Below are 18738 nucleotides of genomic sequence, written 5' to 3' on the forward strand. Positions count from 1 at the left end.
ATAAAAAGCAATTTACACTTTAAAGAATGATCTCAAATATTTAAAATACTTTTACATGCATATGAAAAAACAGTGGAAAGATCACAAAAATGATATTAGTACTTGTATAAGGAAAGGGGTATTATACAATGAGCACTTAAGACAGTTTACAAATTTTCTGTAGTCATGCTATTGAAACTTCTTAAATAAAAAAAATCAAGAGAGAAGATTTCACACGTATTCTTTAACTGCTGGTGGTCATACAATGTATGATATAATCTAAATATTACAATTTAGTAACAAAAAGGACTGTACAAACAATCCAATCAAAACAGGTGTTTTCTTTTTGGGGTGCGTGTAGTTAGCTTTATTTATTTTTAGAGGAGGTACCGGAAAATGAATCCAGGACTTTGTGCAAGCTAAGCATGTGCTCTACCACTTGAGCTATACCCTCCCTCCAAAATAGATGTTTTCAATACAATAGTTTAAGAAAAAAATCCAGATGGATGTAAGTCAATAGTGCCAGGGCTGAGTGTACGTGTTCTGTGGTAGTGCACCGCACAGTGATGGGGCCTGTCTGGAGACCAGCATTCATGCAAACTCCATCTCTTAGCACTACGACACCCTCAGTTTGCTTGTCCATTCAATTATCCCTCCACCCATATATCCACCCACTAACCTCAAAGATATTCTCTGAGGATCTATCATGTACACCAGTGGTGCTAAATACTGGGAATACAGCAGTTTTGAGTCAAGCAAATGTTCACATTCACCATGCTAATTTACCCCTGAGAGCAGAGCGTTTTCCCTCTCCTAGAAATCACTAGAGCACAGTACCTTTTAGTTGATTTCATTATCTTAGGAAATAAAATGATTAACAGGTGATCTGACAAAACCAAAGACTGATTTCCCTCTACTAAGATCATCTTCAATGGAGAAAGAGTAGTTTTCAAAAGTCAAATTGGAGGAATGTCCTCATTGGAAGAAGGGAGAGATGCTGCACAGTGAGAAACAACACATGTTTACTATAAATTCACTCTGAATAATATTCACTCTGGCTGTTTCTTCCTATGGTATTCTCTAAGAACAGTGAACAGTAAGCACAGGGAATGGTCAGCTTAGTCTCTTCTCCATCTTCACAGCAAAGGTAGGCAGTGCCACACAGTAGTTGAAGAGCATGGGTTCTGATGTCAGATTGCTTAGTTTGTATCTTGGCTCTCCCACCAAGTCACACTGTCTTCTCTACCATCATAAGCTGTTTTTAAGGATTAATCCATGTGAATCACTCATTCATCAGGCATTGTGAACTGCTTCTGCTATTGTAATTATCATTATGTTGTAGTTACATCATTAGCCAAACTATGGCTTACAGCACAAGGGCTGTGATTGAAGAGGTACAGTGTCTGAAAAATAGACTCCTAAACAGATGGACACAAGCAGGAGGCATACAACTATGTAAATATCTACATACAGATGTGGTATAGAGCTGAGTTTTCAAAGTGGTCTAATTGCTTAGGTGAACAGTCTTCCCAAAAATAGTTAGCCTCTCACCACTTGTCACTGATCACTTGTTCATTCATTCCAATAATTCAATAAATATTTATTGGCATCTACTCCATACTAGGCTCATGCTGAACTTAGGGATGCAGGAGTGAATAAGAGACATACTTTTGCTCCTATGTTCTTTTAGATGCACCTCTCTAAAGGCCCTGAATCTCTGTATCAAATTCTTTGAATTTTACATGTCTTTTAAATGTTCCATATTCTAGTCTATTTTCTATTGCCTCTTTTTCTTCTGGGTTTCCTCACCCGAACCAAAGAACACAGGAAATAACTTAAAGTTAATTAATTATAAACAAAGGAAGTTTTAATGCATTTATGACTTAGTTCTCCCCCAGAATCAGTTGAAAAAGACTAGAGATACTAAGATTTTCTGTGGGCAGTGCCCTTTTCTAACACTTAGAGTAAAGAGCGCATACAGATATAATATACTAATGAAAGCATGGTACACTTGTATTTAGATAATAAAATATAAGATAATAGCTACCTTTTTTACTGAACATTTACTTGGAATAGGTGTTTTTTGGATATCATCTCTAAGCACTATGGGAAGTACACAGTATTACACCCATTTTATAATTGAGAACACTGAAGACCAGAGAAGTTAACTAAGTGGTCTCTTAAGGGAGTAGAGTTGAGCTTGTCTCAAGCTAGGTCTGTCTTACTCTGAACCCATGATATTTCCACTGTAACTGCCGCCTTTCCACTAATAACCATGAAGTTAAGTACTAATGGCTGTAAGTGATTTTAATCAATTTGGTCATTAATAGTCTGAGGAATGATTTTTGTATCAATCCATTAACCCAGAAGGAAACAAATACAGACTGATGAATGAGTGGCCACCAGGCGTAAGAACAAACCCACCTTAGCACTTAGATATGCTCACCTAGTGCCTGTCAAGTGCAGGCATTGTGCTAAGTGCAGGGTATGATGGTGGGCAAAACAGATGCACAAGAACCAGTGAGTGTGTGGGTATTAGTCGTCTGAACATAGTAACTTGGCAGACGATTCTGACACATGTACACTTTAAACAAAGTTATCTCAGACTTCTTAAGTAGGGCAAAATACTGATTGATGGGCACAATACCTTACATCAGGAGAAATCTAAGAAAGCCCTGGAAGCTTCTGCTAATTTCAGATGTCCTGAAGCTGGAAAATATCACTATGCCCTTAAAGAGAAAGTACTGAACAAACCTTTCTGAGTCCTAGCTAAAAATCTACTCAGAGGAAACTCGCTGGGGTGGGGCATGGGGTGGCAGTATTTTCTACACACTACAACCCAAACTGCTGCTTGTGTTGCTTCCTCCAAGAGTAATTCCCTTGGTGAGCAACATAAACTAAGCAGGAAGAAAGAGACGTGGGTGGGTTACATACAATTTATGAAAATCTGAGAAAAGGTACAAAAGAGAGGCAGGGGAGGGAAAGAATATGATAGAGGGAGAGGGAGAGAAAGACAATTAAATAACTAGAAATTATTACATATTTGTCAGTTATTTGTCTTAAATGATAAGACTTCACAATAAAAAGATACCAATTTTTTCATTTGATACTTAAAATCTGTAGAAACATTCTAATTCAACAGCTTATAAAATATTTATATTTTATTCAAATCTGTACTTTCTCCCTAAAGAAAAAATACAAAAATTCCTATAAATTATTCTAAGAGTAAAATATTTCTTACTTAGGTATTTTTCTAAGGCAGAGATCAACTAAGCTGTGTCAGTAGTGGGCTTACACAACTTAACTCAGCTATGCTATATTTACCATGGTGATAAGATTAGAGACTGAGAAGAAACTTTTCTCAACATCTTTAATAGGTGATGAAAATATTAAATTAACACATTAAAATTACATTGCTAGATAAATTATTTTAGAATTCCCTTGGAGAGAATGTAATTAACTGACTTATTCTTTGAACGGGAGAGTTGAGCAGAAATAATGGTTGGTTAATTTGAACACTACTTTGTTTTATGCCCTTCCTGTATTTTATAACATAGTATTACAAATGTGATTTCTGCCTAATACAATTATAGTAACTTTCACTTATGGAATGGGTGTACACATACACGAAGAGGCCAACGAGTGAAAGTCACATACATTTAATGCCAGAATCTTCAAGTTTTTGGCAAAATAAATAATTCCTAATCTCAGGAAACAAAATTTAAATTGTTGTCATATAAATGTGGAGAGCTCTGTATTTTTAAACTCTAAATAAAAGGGTACCAGTTTAGTTTCTATCCTTGAATGTTCTAACTCAGTGTTAAAGCAGATACACATTATGGGACAAGGAGTATAGATGATAGAACAAAGATCGAATAACCTACAGACCAGAAATACTGACAATAATTTATTTGGTTTTAAGACTTACACTTATAAATAATCATAGAGATAGTAAAGTCCTGCAGAAGCTATACGGCTTTTGGGATCAGTTCTAGGTACAAACACTAGTTCTACCACTCACTATGCAACAATGGAAAACATGTTTCTTGCCTTGGAAGATCATAACAGCATCTCATTGTAACAGTGCATATAAAGTTTGACCATGCACTTGCCACAATGATACAGACAGATGTGCTCAATAAACAATTAGTAGCTGTTATTAATAGCTTCTGAAACAGGTTCTGAAATACAGGAAAAGGCATAAGGTTTAAACTTACATATGATTAATATTTAGTTACATCAATTAAAACATAAAAATACAATCAGCAAACATGGATTGTGCACCCACCACATGCCAACATGTGCTAAGCTTCAATATTTTATGGCATTTATGAAAATGTGGTGGAATAAGAAGTGTGGAACTATGAGGGCATAAAATGGGAACAACGGATATGGTTATCAATGATCAACTGTTGCATAGAACAGTCTCCTTTATATAACTGAACAGTATGATATGATTTTATTTTTGCACTAAATCATTTCTTCTTTCAAAGTAAGAAGGAAAAATTTTCAAAAGGTTCATTCAAGTGAGAATCAGAGAGAATAGTCCTATTGTTTGGGGAGCATATGTCTGCTTCCTTTAATAATATTATAGACCTACAAAGTTCTCAATTAAGTTTTCAAGTGACTGTAATTTCCAGTGTAGGTAAAGAGAAATTAAAAGAAGAAGAAGGGGGAAGGAAAGAAGTGGAAGGGGAGGGGAAAAGGAGGGAAGAAGATACAGAGACTCCAGGAGAGGAGGATCAGGGGAAAGGGGAGGGAGAAGGGGGAAAGTATGTGTTTGGGGGTAAAACTAATCTCCTGGTTTTTGGTTTTTATCAAAATGAACATATAAATACTACCCTCTACACACACAGAAGCACATACACATTCTGTAGATAAAAAGTTATTAATGAAGGTAGAATAGCACTATAATTTACTGACAGGTATTTATAATGGCCTCTACCTTTTTCAAATGTAATTGAACTTGTTTGCAAGCTATCACCTTTAAGTTTTCAGATTTGACTGCAAAATCTAATTGGTCTGTTTTCCAAGCTTTATCCTAAAGAGATACTAGTATTTCTAAAATATTTCTCTTATATTTACTGGTATGTATGGTTGCAGTTAAAACTGCAACATAATGATTTATGCAACTGTTAGTGTCATTTCCAGTGCAACAATTTGCTTGGCACATAGTCATATTATGTTTGCAATTATTACTATTATTGCTTTTTTAAATAAATGCAATGGTACCATTTAATAACATACTATTTGGGGCTGAGGAGACAGGATCAGTAGCTATGCTGTAAGTTATCATACTGCATTTTGCCAAGATTTTTACTACCCAAAGTTAGATTTAGAGAACACTGTCTGATCTATGGTACACCTGAATTCATGGTATATACAGGAGTCTGTGGTACATGTCAAGAAATCCTATTAACAGTCAAGAAAGAGTGTAATTTAATGAAATTAACCAGGATAGGATGCTGTAACTTCAAAATGTCACAAATAACTAATTTAGGGTTGTAAATTTTTTCTTTTCTACTGAAAAACAATACCATGCTGGGCTGGTATTACTCTGCAAGGACACATCCTCAAGGCCCTTCTTAAGAAAGGAGCCATGAAAGGTAACTTCTATATCCTTGAATGCTTTAAAATGGCTTTATTTGGCCTTGACACTTGATTTGATAGTTTAGTTGTTTATAAAATTCTGGCTGGCAAATCATTTCCCAAATGAATTTTGAAGACATTACATCATTATATTCTAGCATCAAGTGTTACTGATAAAATTTGTGAGGCTGTGGTGTGAATCTTATTCTTTTGTAAGACCTGTTTTTCTGTCTGACAACCTTTTTAGAAGCTTCTCTTCATCCCTGGAATACTGAAATATCTTAAGGTGCCTCGCTGTGGATTTTGGTTCTTCCTCCCCATTCATTACACTAGGTATCTGATGGGCTCTTTCAATTCTAAGAGCTTTTAAATTCACCTGCCCTTTGGCTCTAGGAAATCTTCTATCAGTTCTTTAGAACTTCCCTTTTATCGCCTTTATTCTTTTCCTGGAAATTATAATGTCTGATGTTGGACCCCCTGGACTGAACCTCTGTATTATTCTTTCCTCAACATTTCCCATCTCTGTTTTCTTTTCCGAAATATAAGATAAAATTATCTTTCTGTTCTCTTCCTGCATTTTTTTTTTGAAATCACATTCTCCAATCCTTTTTCATAGCATTTTATAGTACATAATGAGTCTTTCTGATTCTCTTTAAGGATACTCAGAGATTTTTTTTCAAGTTCTTTACTTATCTCTAGGTCTCTCTGGAGCCAGGTATTTTGTTTATCTTGGTCTCTCTCTTCCCTCTGGAAGGATTTCTCCCAAATATCTGATAAGGGTCAACTGTTCACTCAAATTTAGAAGGCACTAAGAGTGTGGGGGACTTTTCTTTATGAGGGTAGATGACTAGCAAGCGTCTCTTTCTCATAAATGGAAGAAATCTAGTCATTACACTTTGAAACCCTTAAATATCACAATCTGAAGAAATCTGCAACAAAGTCCCAGGCCAAACTTACATTGCCCAGTTTTCCTCTAGGCAGTTGGTATTTGTATTTGTTTATCCGAAGGGAAACACTTGGCTGTCAGGTTTTCTACTCATGTTGGTGAAGTATTATTCCTTTACAGACTTTTAAGCATGTCCTTTTTTAAATTCCAAAGCATACTCCCTTTCTTTCATGATTCTAGAAGCTGCAGGGCAGAGCAGCTCCTTCATTAGCTAAAGTTCCTCCATATATTATGGGCTTCTTCCGTCACTAATCATCTCTCTACTTTTCAGCTCCTAAAAATGGGTTCATATATCCCATTTATTGCTGGGCTCCTCCCATTCCTTTTATTTTCTATCATTTCAATGATGTCTCAAAGGGGAGAAGAACTAAATACTTGTACTAAAATATACTTAAGGTGTGTGTGTGTATGTGTATATATATATAATATATTATATATATATTTATATATATTTATCTTAAATAGGAAGCAACTCAGGCACTTCAAAGTTTCAATGGACCTCATTTTAAGAGAATGAGATAAGCACTTGAACATTGTATCAATTATTAAATCTAGGAAGAAATAAAATCTGAATACTATCTACTCTAGCTTCCCTGCCAAAGTCTTAGAATTTTACTTGTCTGGCGATAGCAAATAATCATACCCACTGCATAAATGCAGAACTATTTTTAAATGACAAGTCAAGAATATTTTGAAGTACAGATGTAGACAGCTCCCATTTGTAGTATATGCTTATTCAGATTCACTGTATAAAATGTAAAAGACATTGAATTTACATGAAATTTAAAAAGTACTAAAAGATGAAACAAAAGAGTATTCTGATTACTGGGGTCTAGAATCAACAAATCTGATTTGGAAGAAACTCCAGAATATAATGTAGTCCAATTATTTAATTTTCCAAAAGTGAAAACAGAGGCTGAGAGAGTTTCAGTGAGTAGAACCAATGAGTGTTCTTTGCTATAAACTAAAAGAAACAACTACTGATTGTAAACATGATCAAAGCTTAGTGGAGAATACAACGTCTTTTAATCACTAAAGAGAAGCTTTGATCAGGTATAAACTCGGATCATAAATGAAACTGAGAGATACCCAAACGATATTCATACTTACTCATTACCCCAGTCCAGGCGCACGGTGATGTGCCGCTTAACCTCCCGCACCTGATCCTGAGTCAGGTGCCCAGACAGTAGCTGCCTTCGAAGGTCAATAAGTTCATTCATCACATGGCGTAGCTTGTAGAAAAGATCTACTTTATGTTTCTGAAAGGGCATTTTTGGTGTTGGGTAAAATAAAAAAGGGATATGGAAAGGGAATGAAAAAAGAAAGAGAAATAGTTAAACTATGAAAAGTGTTCATTTCTTTGAACCTCTAAAAAAGGCAATGTAAAAAGAGGCTTATTTAATAAAGATCTTAAAACGAAGTCCTTACTTCCTACTGTTTAAAAATCTCTATAAAGTGAAATCTAACAATATGATTGAACTGGATCATGCAAAATACTGTTTATCTCGACTCCATCCTGGACTGTTTGTTTTCCAGTAAAAGTTACTAAACTTAATCAGAATAGAATGGAACAGGAGCGTAGAGCTGTTTTCTCTAACTGAAATTACTGTGTATGTAACAACAAAGATCTCAACCACCAGCAACATCTCTGGTTTCTCCAGGAAGGACACTCAAGTCGGGGTTGGGGAAAGAGAGAGAATCATCTGCCCTATTTTGAAAGAACTAAGGTTTCACTATAAAGCTACAGTCTCTGGAGTGAGAGTCATCCCAGGTTTCCAGGCCTCATTTAGCTTTAATTAGCTTTAGAAAACAGTATGTGTCCCTAGTGTCACAGATTTCTACTCTCTTCAGTTTAATAAAAAGTGTCACCTTTGTAAGAGTTAAGTAGAAACATCTTAATGAACTTAATTATGGACACCATAGTGGTTTTAACCTTACAAGCAAAAAAACGTAAATGCCGTGACTGTAGATGCTTAGCAAAAAGGTTTACTTAAGAATAAAGGTTTAAAAACTAAACTCCTATTTGCTCACAAGTGAAATCTTGACTCAAGAATTTTTCAGTTTCTATTTCTATTATAGAGAAGCACAATTTTATATAATAATTAAAATTCTTGGAATGTAACTTATCTGTAAAGAATGCCTTTAAAGACAGATCATTCTTTACCATCGTGTTAGTAAAGTCTCTATCTGGAATTTCCCCTAAAAAGATACTTGCCAAAATAAGCTTGATTAAAGTGTTTGTAAATAAAATTACTTATAAAATTAATTACAAACTAGTAGAATCTGCTAATGTTTTTAAGTGGCCATGATCTTATTGATTAAAATGTTTGTAACATCATACTATTTAGAAATCACCTAATGGAGCATTAGATTTTTAAAGGCCCATCTTAAAGAGAAATTATTTTTAACTAGAAGACCTTAGGAATCACATACTCTAACTACATCAAGCCGTACTTTCTTCACTTAGTGAGCATATGAAGAAAAGTTAAGCACCCTGATAATACACAATGCTGACAGAACAGCAGAACTCACAAATTCTTGCCAGCTCGAAAGCAACAAAGCCTAAGCAAATTGCATCTGGAAAACTGAGATCTTGAAGATAAGCAATAAAGGCAATGTGGTGTTTGCTTCCAGCACATGCATTACTTTTTGATAAAACAGGGCCACAGGTCAAGTTTAAAATAGAAAGTTAGAATTACTATTTTCCCATCAAGCCATACACAACAATTCACTGCATACATACACAGGTTTTTATGCATTCACTCAATTAACAAATGCTTATGGAGCACCTGCTGAGTTCTATCGCTTTCTTGTGATCAAAAGTCCCTACTCTCATGATGCCTTCATTATAGAGAGCGGAGACAGACCACAGACAAATAAATAATGGTGGTGATAAGTTCTAAGAAGAAAAATTAAAGCAGAATAGAGATAGTAGGTGACCAAGGGTGGTTTGGCTGGGGCATGGGAGAAGTTATTGCTTCGGGTAGAATGGTCAGGGAAAGGCTTCTTTGGAAGCAGAACTTTAAGTAGAAACCTGAATGAAATAAGGAGACAGCATTTGGGAAAACTAGGGAAGTTTTAGAGGCATAAGAAACAGCAAGAGGAAATGCCTTGATGTGGAAGTGGACTTGGCATGTTCACAGAGAATAAAGGTCGGTGCACCTGGAGCAAAGCGAACAAGGGGGAAGTGGTGATGATGCAGTCAGAGAGGCAGCACGAGCTAGATTAGGCAAGGCCTCTGCAAACCAGGTTAAGGGCTTTAGCTTTTATTCCCAGCAAGATGGGAAGCCACGTGACATTTGGAGCAGAAGAGTAACATGATATGACTTAAGTCTTGAAAGGATTACTCTGAGTACTCTGTTGAGAATAAACCATGAAAAGGCAAAGAGGACTGGGGGTGAGGGTGTCCAGTTAGGAGGCTATTTATTGCAACAATCCACAGGATGGTGGCTGACTAGACAAAAGTAAGAGTGAAGGTAAAAATGTTAGAGTTTGGAATTTTGACAAGTTTTGCAGGTAGAGCTGTCATGATCAGCTGATAAATTAAATGCAGGATATGAATGGAATCAAGGATCATTCTTTTTCCTAGCCTGAGGGGTATGCCTAGAAGAGAGGAAAAGGGTTCAATTTGGACATGCTAAGTTTGACCCTGAGTTCCAACATTTAGAGGTCAGGAAAGTGAAAAGAATCTAGCAAAGGAAATTAAGAAGTAAGCAGTGAGGAAGAGGAAAAGGAGAGTTTTGAAAACAATGTTTTAAGGAGGACTTTGCTAAATGCACAGAAAGGTTACATAAAATACAGACTGAAAACTGGCTACTGGATTTGTGGTGGCCATCACTGACCATGGATGGAATGGCCAAAGTGAGTTTAAGAGTAATGGAAAAGGAGGAAATGGAGACAGAGCACAGACAACTCTTGTAGAATTTTCAACAACTGGAAGCAGAGAAATGGGGTAGTGAAACAGGTTTGTGCCATCAAGGAGGGATTTAAAATGAAGCACAATTTTAGGCTATTTGTATGCTGAAGGGAATGATCTAGTAAAGGGAAAATTTGATGATGCAGGTATTAAATCCTTGAGTAGCCAAGAAGGGATGGGTCCCAGGGCAAAAGGGGAGGTTTCATTTAGGCTGGATACTCTATTGTCACAGAGAGACAAGGCACAAAAGTGGGTAATGACACAGGTAGTTGTAGGAGATTTGGTGATAGAACTAAATTTTTCCTCTGGCTGTTTTATTCTCAAGGAAATAAAAAGCAAGGTCATTAGCTGAGAGTGAGTACAGTGGGAGGGGGTGTTAGAGGTTTGAGAACAGAGGAACAGATATAAGACAGTTTCATAGGAAGTGATAACACAAATCATCAGGGAAAAGACAGTTCAACTGTTAGACGGTTTTGAGATTGTGAATACTAATTAAAAGTGCAGTTGTGTGTTTTTTAAAGCCACACATAATGAAATACACTGATACTGAAACATCATATATATGTGTGTATGCATCTATATATGCATACACGTAATATATACTTGCATACATGTACATACAGTATCTATGTAACAACATGCAGACACATACAATATCAATGCAAGAATACACTTACATACTCTTTTAAGGCATTACACAGTTATTTTTTTAATCAAGAGCTTTTAGCAGATGGTATTTTCCAAAGATGACAATAACATCTCCCATTCCAAAAATGTGTCCCTGACACTCTCTTCTACAAAAATGTGACCCTGACTGTGCCCTGGTATAAGGTGGAGCCTATTTCTTTACATCCTTAAATTTGGCAGGCTCTGACCAACCAAACATGACAGCAGTGAGCTAGGCTAGTTCTAAGCATAGCCCTTAACTAGTCTGGCTCTTATGCTTCCTATCTCTTGGAATACATGCTCTTGGGAGGTTCTCTCTCAGAATCCAGCTGCCATGCTGTGAAAAGCCCAAGCTACGTAGAGAGGCCACAAAGAGAGGCTCTATGTGAGTGTGAGTGGGCCATGTAGATGCCATGTTTAGCCCTGTCAAGCCTTCAGGAGACAACAGATCCTACCAGCATCTGACTGCAGCAGAATAATAAACCCTATGAGAAAACTGCTAAACTGAACTCAATCCAGCCAGAGAAAAATGAAATATAATAAATATTTGTTTTAAACCACTAAGCTTTGGGGTAGTTTGTCATGTAGATAAGCAGAACAATTGTACAGTACTTTTTTTCCCAACAGAAAATCAGCTACTGTTCCCAATAATAGAAAGCTAAGAATACTAACCCTGCACTAAGAATGAAATGGATCATATAATCAGAATGCAGCACGATTATTACAATTAATGCAGTGTTAATCTTTTTCCAGGCCAACCTAATGGGCTCTTTTGACCAGAGGTCCCAGCCCCAGAGGCTCCACCAGTATTGCCCCGACACCACATGGTATTCTTGGGTTTATTAGCTGAAGAGAACACAGAACATTCAACATGAACAATCTGGGAGACTGGCCCCAGGGTACACAATTTACCTAGGACTACTTGATGCCACAGCTAAATACCTCACTCAGGCTGAAAAATCCCTTTCTACTGAGACGCCTAATCCTCAGCAGATTCAAATAACAGTATATGAGGGATACCTCAGAGATAGGGCAGGTTTGGTTCCAGACCACTACGATCAAGTGAATATTGCAATAAAGAAAGTTACGTAAATGTGGTTTCCCAGATGTGTAAAAAATTATGTTTACGCTATACTGTAGTCTATTAAATGTGTAATAGTATTATGTCTAAAGAAACAATACATGTACCTCAATTAAAAAAAACTTCACTGCTAAAAACCACTAACCATCATCTGAGCCCTTAGTGAGTAGCAGCAACAAAGATTACTGATCACAGATCACCATAACAAGTATAATAATGAAAAAGTTTGAAATATGGAGAGAATTACCAAAATGTGACACAGAAACATGAAGCAAGCAAATGCCATTGGAAAAATGGCACTAACAGACTTGCTCGACACAAGGTTGCCACAAACCTTCAATGTGTAAAAACGGCAGTGTCTGTGAAGCACAACAAAGGCAAAGCACAATTAAACGAGGTATGCCTGTAATTAGGTTGGCGGTTAAGATTTAGCTTTCCTGAATAATCATCCCTAGTTCCTGTCAAAGCTGAAGAATTTTTTAAAAAGAATAATAAGAAGAAAAAGAAATCTTAGCAACACGACGTTCAGCCTCTCCAAAAGCTCTAATATCTAATATTTGCAAGAACGGTCACAGGGTATTTGGAAAGTATATTGAAGAGTCAGTGGAAACCATAAATTTAAAATAATTAAGCTGTTTTGCAACCACATGTTAAGTAGAACTTGCCTCGTTGTTGTGAAGGAATCCCTGGAACTCTGCAGAGAAATTTTAAATTTTAATACTCCTGATTTAAAAATGACTTTTACTAAACTGCTTATAACCCAGTATGGAAAGAAAGATTGTGCTACAATGATGCCTCCTGAGTCAATAAATGAGCAAAGTTGTAGAGGATCTGTCATAAGGCATGCTATCTTTATTTTAAAACTACATATGCATAAAGATTGGTTAATATATGCTATATAAAATTATTAAAACCTAATTAAAAGAAAATTGTATCAAAAGCACTGCTCATCAAAGAGAACAAATGTCCTGCCATGGGTACTAAAAACTAGTTCAACTTAATGGTAATTTAGTTTCAACTTAATGGAAATTAAACATTGCATCTAAAGTTCAAGTTGTTAAGAGAACAAGTCCAGATCTCTTCTCCATTTTACCTCTTACTTTTGAACATTCTTTTATTTATATACAGGTAGGTGGCTTACTTACTCATTTTATTTCTTGCTAAAAGATTAACCATTAAGAACTTGAGTTTATTCAAACTTTTCCAATACTTCTTTCTTTAACTGCTACTAATAATCAAGTCTCAAATATGGGATGTGGATATATAACATTCTGAGAACTGAGAAAAACAAAATAAGACACGATATATACTTTAAGATTTGAAAGCTCATAATGGAATTATTTGAAAACTTTAAATGAATATTTCAAAATTAAAGTCAGTATTTTTCTAGAAAATATGTTAAATTTGACTCAAGAAGAAACAGAAAATCTTAATAACAGATAATACGTAAGAAATACATTTAAATAATTTCCATTTTATACAAACATTTTCAGAGAAGAAAGTAGGGGAAAATTACCTGTCTCCTCCTGTGGGGCAAAAATAACTTTGATTTATAAGGATAGTGTAACTGACAAGAATAGCAAGAGAAAAAATAAAGATATGGAAGAATCAATATTGTCAAAATGGTCATACTGCCAAGGCAATCTATAGATTTAATGCAATCCCTATCAAATTACCGAGGATATATTTCACAGAACTAGAACAAATCATAATAAAATTTATATGGAACCACAAAAGATCTAGAATTGCCAAAACATTACTGAAGAAAAAGAAAGAGGCTGGAGTAATAACTCTCCCAGACTTCAGACAATACTACAGAGCTACAGTAATCAAAACAGCATGGTATTGGTACAAAAACAGACATATGGACCAATGGAACAGAATAGAGAGCCCAGAAATGAACCCACTAACTTTTGGTCAACTAATCTTCGACAAAGGAGGCAAGAATATATAATGGAATAAAGACAGTCTCTTCAGCAAATGGTGTTGGGAATACTGGACAGCAGCATGTAAATAATGAAGCTAGAACACTCCCTTAAACCATACACAAAAATAGACTCAAAATGGATCAAAGACTTAAACATAAGACAAGATACAATAAACCTCTTAGAAGAAAATATAGGCAAAACATTATCTGACATACATCTCAAAAATGTTCTAGGGCAGTCTACCCAAGCAATAGAAATAAAAGCAAGAATAAACAAATGGGACCTAATCAAACTTACAAGCTTCTGCACAGCAAAGGAAACCGTAAGTAAAACAAAATGACAACCTACAGAATGGCAGAAAATTTTTGCAAATGAAACCGACAAAGGCTTGCTCTCCAGAATATATAAGCAGCTCATACGACTTAGTAAGAAAAAAAACAAACAACCCAATCCAAAAATGGGCAGAAGACCTAAACAAGCAATTCACCAAGGAAGAAATACAAATCATCAATAGGCACATGAAAAAATGCTCAATATCACTAATCATCAGAGAAATGCAAATCAAAACTACAACGAGGTATCACCTCACACCAGTCAGAATGGCCGTCATTCAAAAGTCCACAAATGACAAATGCTGGAGAGGCTGTGAAGAAAAGGGAACCCTCCTACACTGCTGGTGGGAATGCAGTTTGGTGCAGCCACTGTGGAAAACAGTATGGAGATTCCTCAAAAGACTAGGAATAGACTTACCATATGACCCAGGAATCCCGCTCCTGGGCATATATCCAGAAGGAACCCTGCTTCAAAATGACACCTGCACCCCAATGTTCATAGCAGCACTATTTACAATAGCCAAGACATGGAAACAGCCTAAATGTCCATCAACAGATGACTGGATAAAGAAGATGTGGTATATTTATACAATGGAATACTATTCAGCGATAAAAACCAACATAATGCCATTTGCAGCAACATGGATGTTCCTGGAGAATGTCATTCTAAGTAAGCCAGAAAGAGAAAGAAAAATACCATGTGAGATCGCTCATATGTGGAATCTAAAATAAAACAAAACAGAACATAAATACAAAACAGAAACAGACTACAGACATAGAATACAAACTTGTGGTTGCCAAGGGGGCAGGGGGCAGGAAGGGACAGACTGGGATTCCAAAATGTAGAACAGATAAACAAGATTATACTGTATAGCACAGGGAAATATATACAAGATCTTGTCATAGCTCATAGCGAAAAAAAATGTGACAGTGAATATATGTATGTTCATGTATGGCTGAAAAATTGTGCTCTACACTGGAATCTGACACAACATTGTAAAATGACTATAACTCAAAAAATGTTAAAAAAAAAAAGATAAGTATGTGAGGTGATGAATATATTAACTCAATCACGGGAATCTTTTCACAATGTATATATATATCAAATCATCATGTACCTTTTAAATATATTACAACTGTATTTATCAAATATATCTCAACAAAACTGAAAAATATTTAACAGAAAAAAATTAAGTTTCTTAATATCAACTAAACTATAACCCTATTCAAAATGTTTATATAATACACCACAGCTCTAAAACTCATCTCAGTATAACATAAAAATATCTAAACTGCAGTATTTGCAACCTTAATAACTTTTTTGCCAAAAATATCTTTAAGCCCAAGAATTTCAACTTTCATTTTAGGTTGTTCAACGACATAGTTGGCCAAGGCTTGAAATTAATTTCAAAAGGGAAATTTCTGTAAAACAAAATCTCTAAACCCAAACTATTTCATACTGATCTTCAAGCACATATTTGTAAGAAATAAGAACACAAAGAAGCAATGTATTCTTTTCTTTTTTAACTCTTTAATAATATGGGGTGTTCCTATACAATCTATTTGCTTGACATATATATTTAATTCCCCACCTCTCAGGGGCCAGGATGTCTTCCTCACTCCACTCCCAACCCAAACTCATCCTCCCTCACAGACTTGTTAATAATCAAAATAACACCCCTTATAGCTTCAATCCTTTTTCACAACACAAATATTTGCCAGAGAGGTAAGACTTAAGTGTTAGATTAAGTAAGCTGATCATATTCTTCCCCTACAGCAGACAAGCATCTTGATAAGAAGGACAAAGCTAACTGAAAGGTAAGGAAAATACTAGTGGTATGAAAAATGGAGACTCCATTTGCTGGTGCCAAGGGCACCCATTCACAATTCTGACTTACCTAACAGTGGGCATGGACAGCTAAGGTATTCTCAAGCTCAGTCAGCCTTCTATGTAAGACAGAACAAATCTCTACTCAAAGGCAGCATTTAACCTGGCTCCCCTAGGTACCTCTTCTCAGATGCAGACACCAGTAAGAAATCAGACTGTTACCCTCTCCTCCAAATGTTAACGTTGAAAGCCTGAAAGTAGACAACTTGGCCGAAAATAAAAGACTGAAAACTAAGCACTGGTGACAGGGTGGGAGGACAGTTGAGTAGAGGGGAGAGGAAGGAAATCAGTGAGAATCAAGCCCTTTATGTGCAGAAAGGCTCAAGGACTGGAGGTACCAGGAACCTCTGAAGATGTATATGTGCATGTACGGGTGTGGTAGGTCTGAAGCATGGGGAACGGAAACGGGAGAATTGCCTCTTACTGACATTCCCTAGAGTCACTGATTTGCTTGGTGCAATGAATTCTTCCCCAGTGCAAGCTTTTTCTCTCAATCATCAGTATACCTCTCTTATGGGATCCTTGAATCTCATCAGCATTTGCTAAAGCTTATGGCAGCTTTAACTCACAGTTCAAGGGCCATGGGCAGAAAATCAAGAGTTCTCATTTAGATGAAAGTCTGAAATACTTGGGACCAGGAATTTGTAAAAGTAAGTGATATTAAATGCCATGAAGCTGTCATTTTAACTATACTTCTATTAGGTAGGAAGCAAAATAAAAGAGACAATAATAAGTTCTGAATTATTACTGCCAGTATTGGTCCTTATTTTAACAACAGAATCAATCTATTTGCATCTTAGAGGAAAGAAACCATGCCATTATGATTATCCATAAAAAGTAATTTCAAATCATCAGCAGTATCATTTTCAAATACAAAAGAGAATAAACAAAAGTCTATTTTGGAATTACACCCGGGTAAAGCTATTTCAAGGCTCAAATCCAAGGAAATGGCATATGCAAAGGAATGGTACTGGAAATGCTCCTAATTCTCTTTTCTAAAAAAGCCTTTTCTTCCTGCATTAAGAGCTATTGTCAAAGACAAGCAGAACAGTGACTAATAACGAAACCTGTTATCTCTATACTCTGTAATTAACAATGAATCAACATATGCCCAACTTCTTCACTCCTTTCAGATTTGATAAGAGAAACAAAAGTTCAAGAAATCTATGTTAAGCTACTCCTCTTTCCCACATTAAAAAGAATACTTCTTTTTAGCATTCTTAGGCTTATTTTTCACTTACCTAGACCAATTTCCTTTCTTTACAAATATTCAGTCTTAGAAATGAATGACTTACATAGTTGCTACAATACTGTTGCTTTGAAAAAGTTCATCAATGGTTAAGGACAAGGAAGAGTAATAAAAAGCCAGTGTTTTTTACATAATAAGTCTTAGTCTGTTTGGGCTACTATAACAAAATACCATAAGCTGGATGGCTTATAAAGAGTAATTGACTTCTCACAGTTTTGGAAGGCTGGAAGTCCAAGATCAGAGTGCCAGCCTGGTCAGATTCTGGTGAAGGCCCTCTTTTGGGCTGCAGACTGTGAACTTCTCACTATGTCCTCACACAGTGAAAGGGTCTAGGATGTTCTCTGGGTTCTCTTTTATAAGGGCAGCTTATACCTGTGGCTTAGAAAACTGAACTAAGATCTGAGCCACTGCTTACCACATGCATAATAGTGTGCAGTTTTGGTCTAGCTAAAATAACTGATTGCTAAAATAAAATCAACACTCTCAGAAGCAATATAAGAGAATTCAGATTTTCTACAACATAGTATTCATAGTGTCCAAGTTGTAAAGTTACTTGATCTAAATCCGATCAGGAAGGAAAATATAGCCCAGTTTCAAGGGAAAAGACAGTCAACAGATGCTAAACCTGGGAAGGTCAAGATATTGTCAGACAAACACTTTAACAGAGCCATTATAACTATACTCAGTGAAATAAAGTAAATATATAAATGACAAAATAAGAAATCTCAGCATAAAAATTAAAAACATTAAATGACAAAATAAGACATCAAGGCAAAAAAATGAAAAACATTAAAAAAAAATTCAGAAATTTTAGAACAGAAAATACAATATGAAAAGTAAAAATTTCAGACTGAGGCTAATGGCAGAGTAAAAATGACAGACAAGTCAGTGACTTGAAGACAAATCAACAGAATTAATCTAACCTGAAAAGAGAAAATAAAATTGAACGAAAAATAAGTAGAGCCTTAGAGCCCTGTGGGACAATTTCAAAAGTTCTAATATAATTATGATCTCAGAGACAGAGAGAAAGTAAGACAAAAAATACTTGCAGAAATAATGGCAAAAAACCTCCCAGTACTGGTGAAAAGTATAAATTTAGAACTTTCAATAAGCTCAGCATATCTGCAAACAAACTAAAGGAATTCATGTGTAGGTATACCTTAG

The 18738-nt window shown here is 35.8% G+C and overlaps 1 protein-coding gene across 1 annotated transcript in view; it reads right to left on the reverse strand.

Moving 5' to 3' along the window:
- DOCK3 (dedicator of cytokinesis 3) overlaps nucleotides 1–18738 on the reverse strand; it is a 299153-nt gene that overhangs the window by 164864 nt on the left and 115551 nt on the right. The window contains exon 6 of the mRNA XM_074344805.1: nucleotides 7625–7773. Within this exon, the coding sequence (XP_074200906.1) occupies nucleotides 7625–7773 (149 nt within the window). The remainder of the gene's footprint in view (nucleotides 1–7624; nucleotides 7774–18738) is intronic.

Source organism: Camelus bactrianus, chromosome 17 (assembly GCF_048773025.1).
Source record: "Camelus bactrianus isolate YW-2024 breed Bactrian camel chromosome 17, ASM4877302v1, whole genome shotgun sequence".
NCBI lineage: Eukaryota > Metazoa > Chordata > Mammalia > Artiodactyla > Camelidae > Camelus > Camelus bactrianus.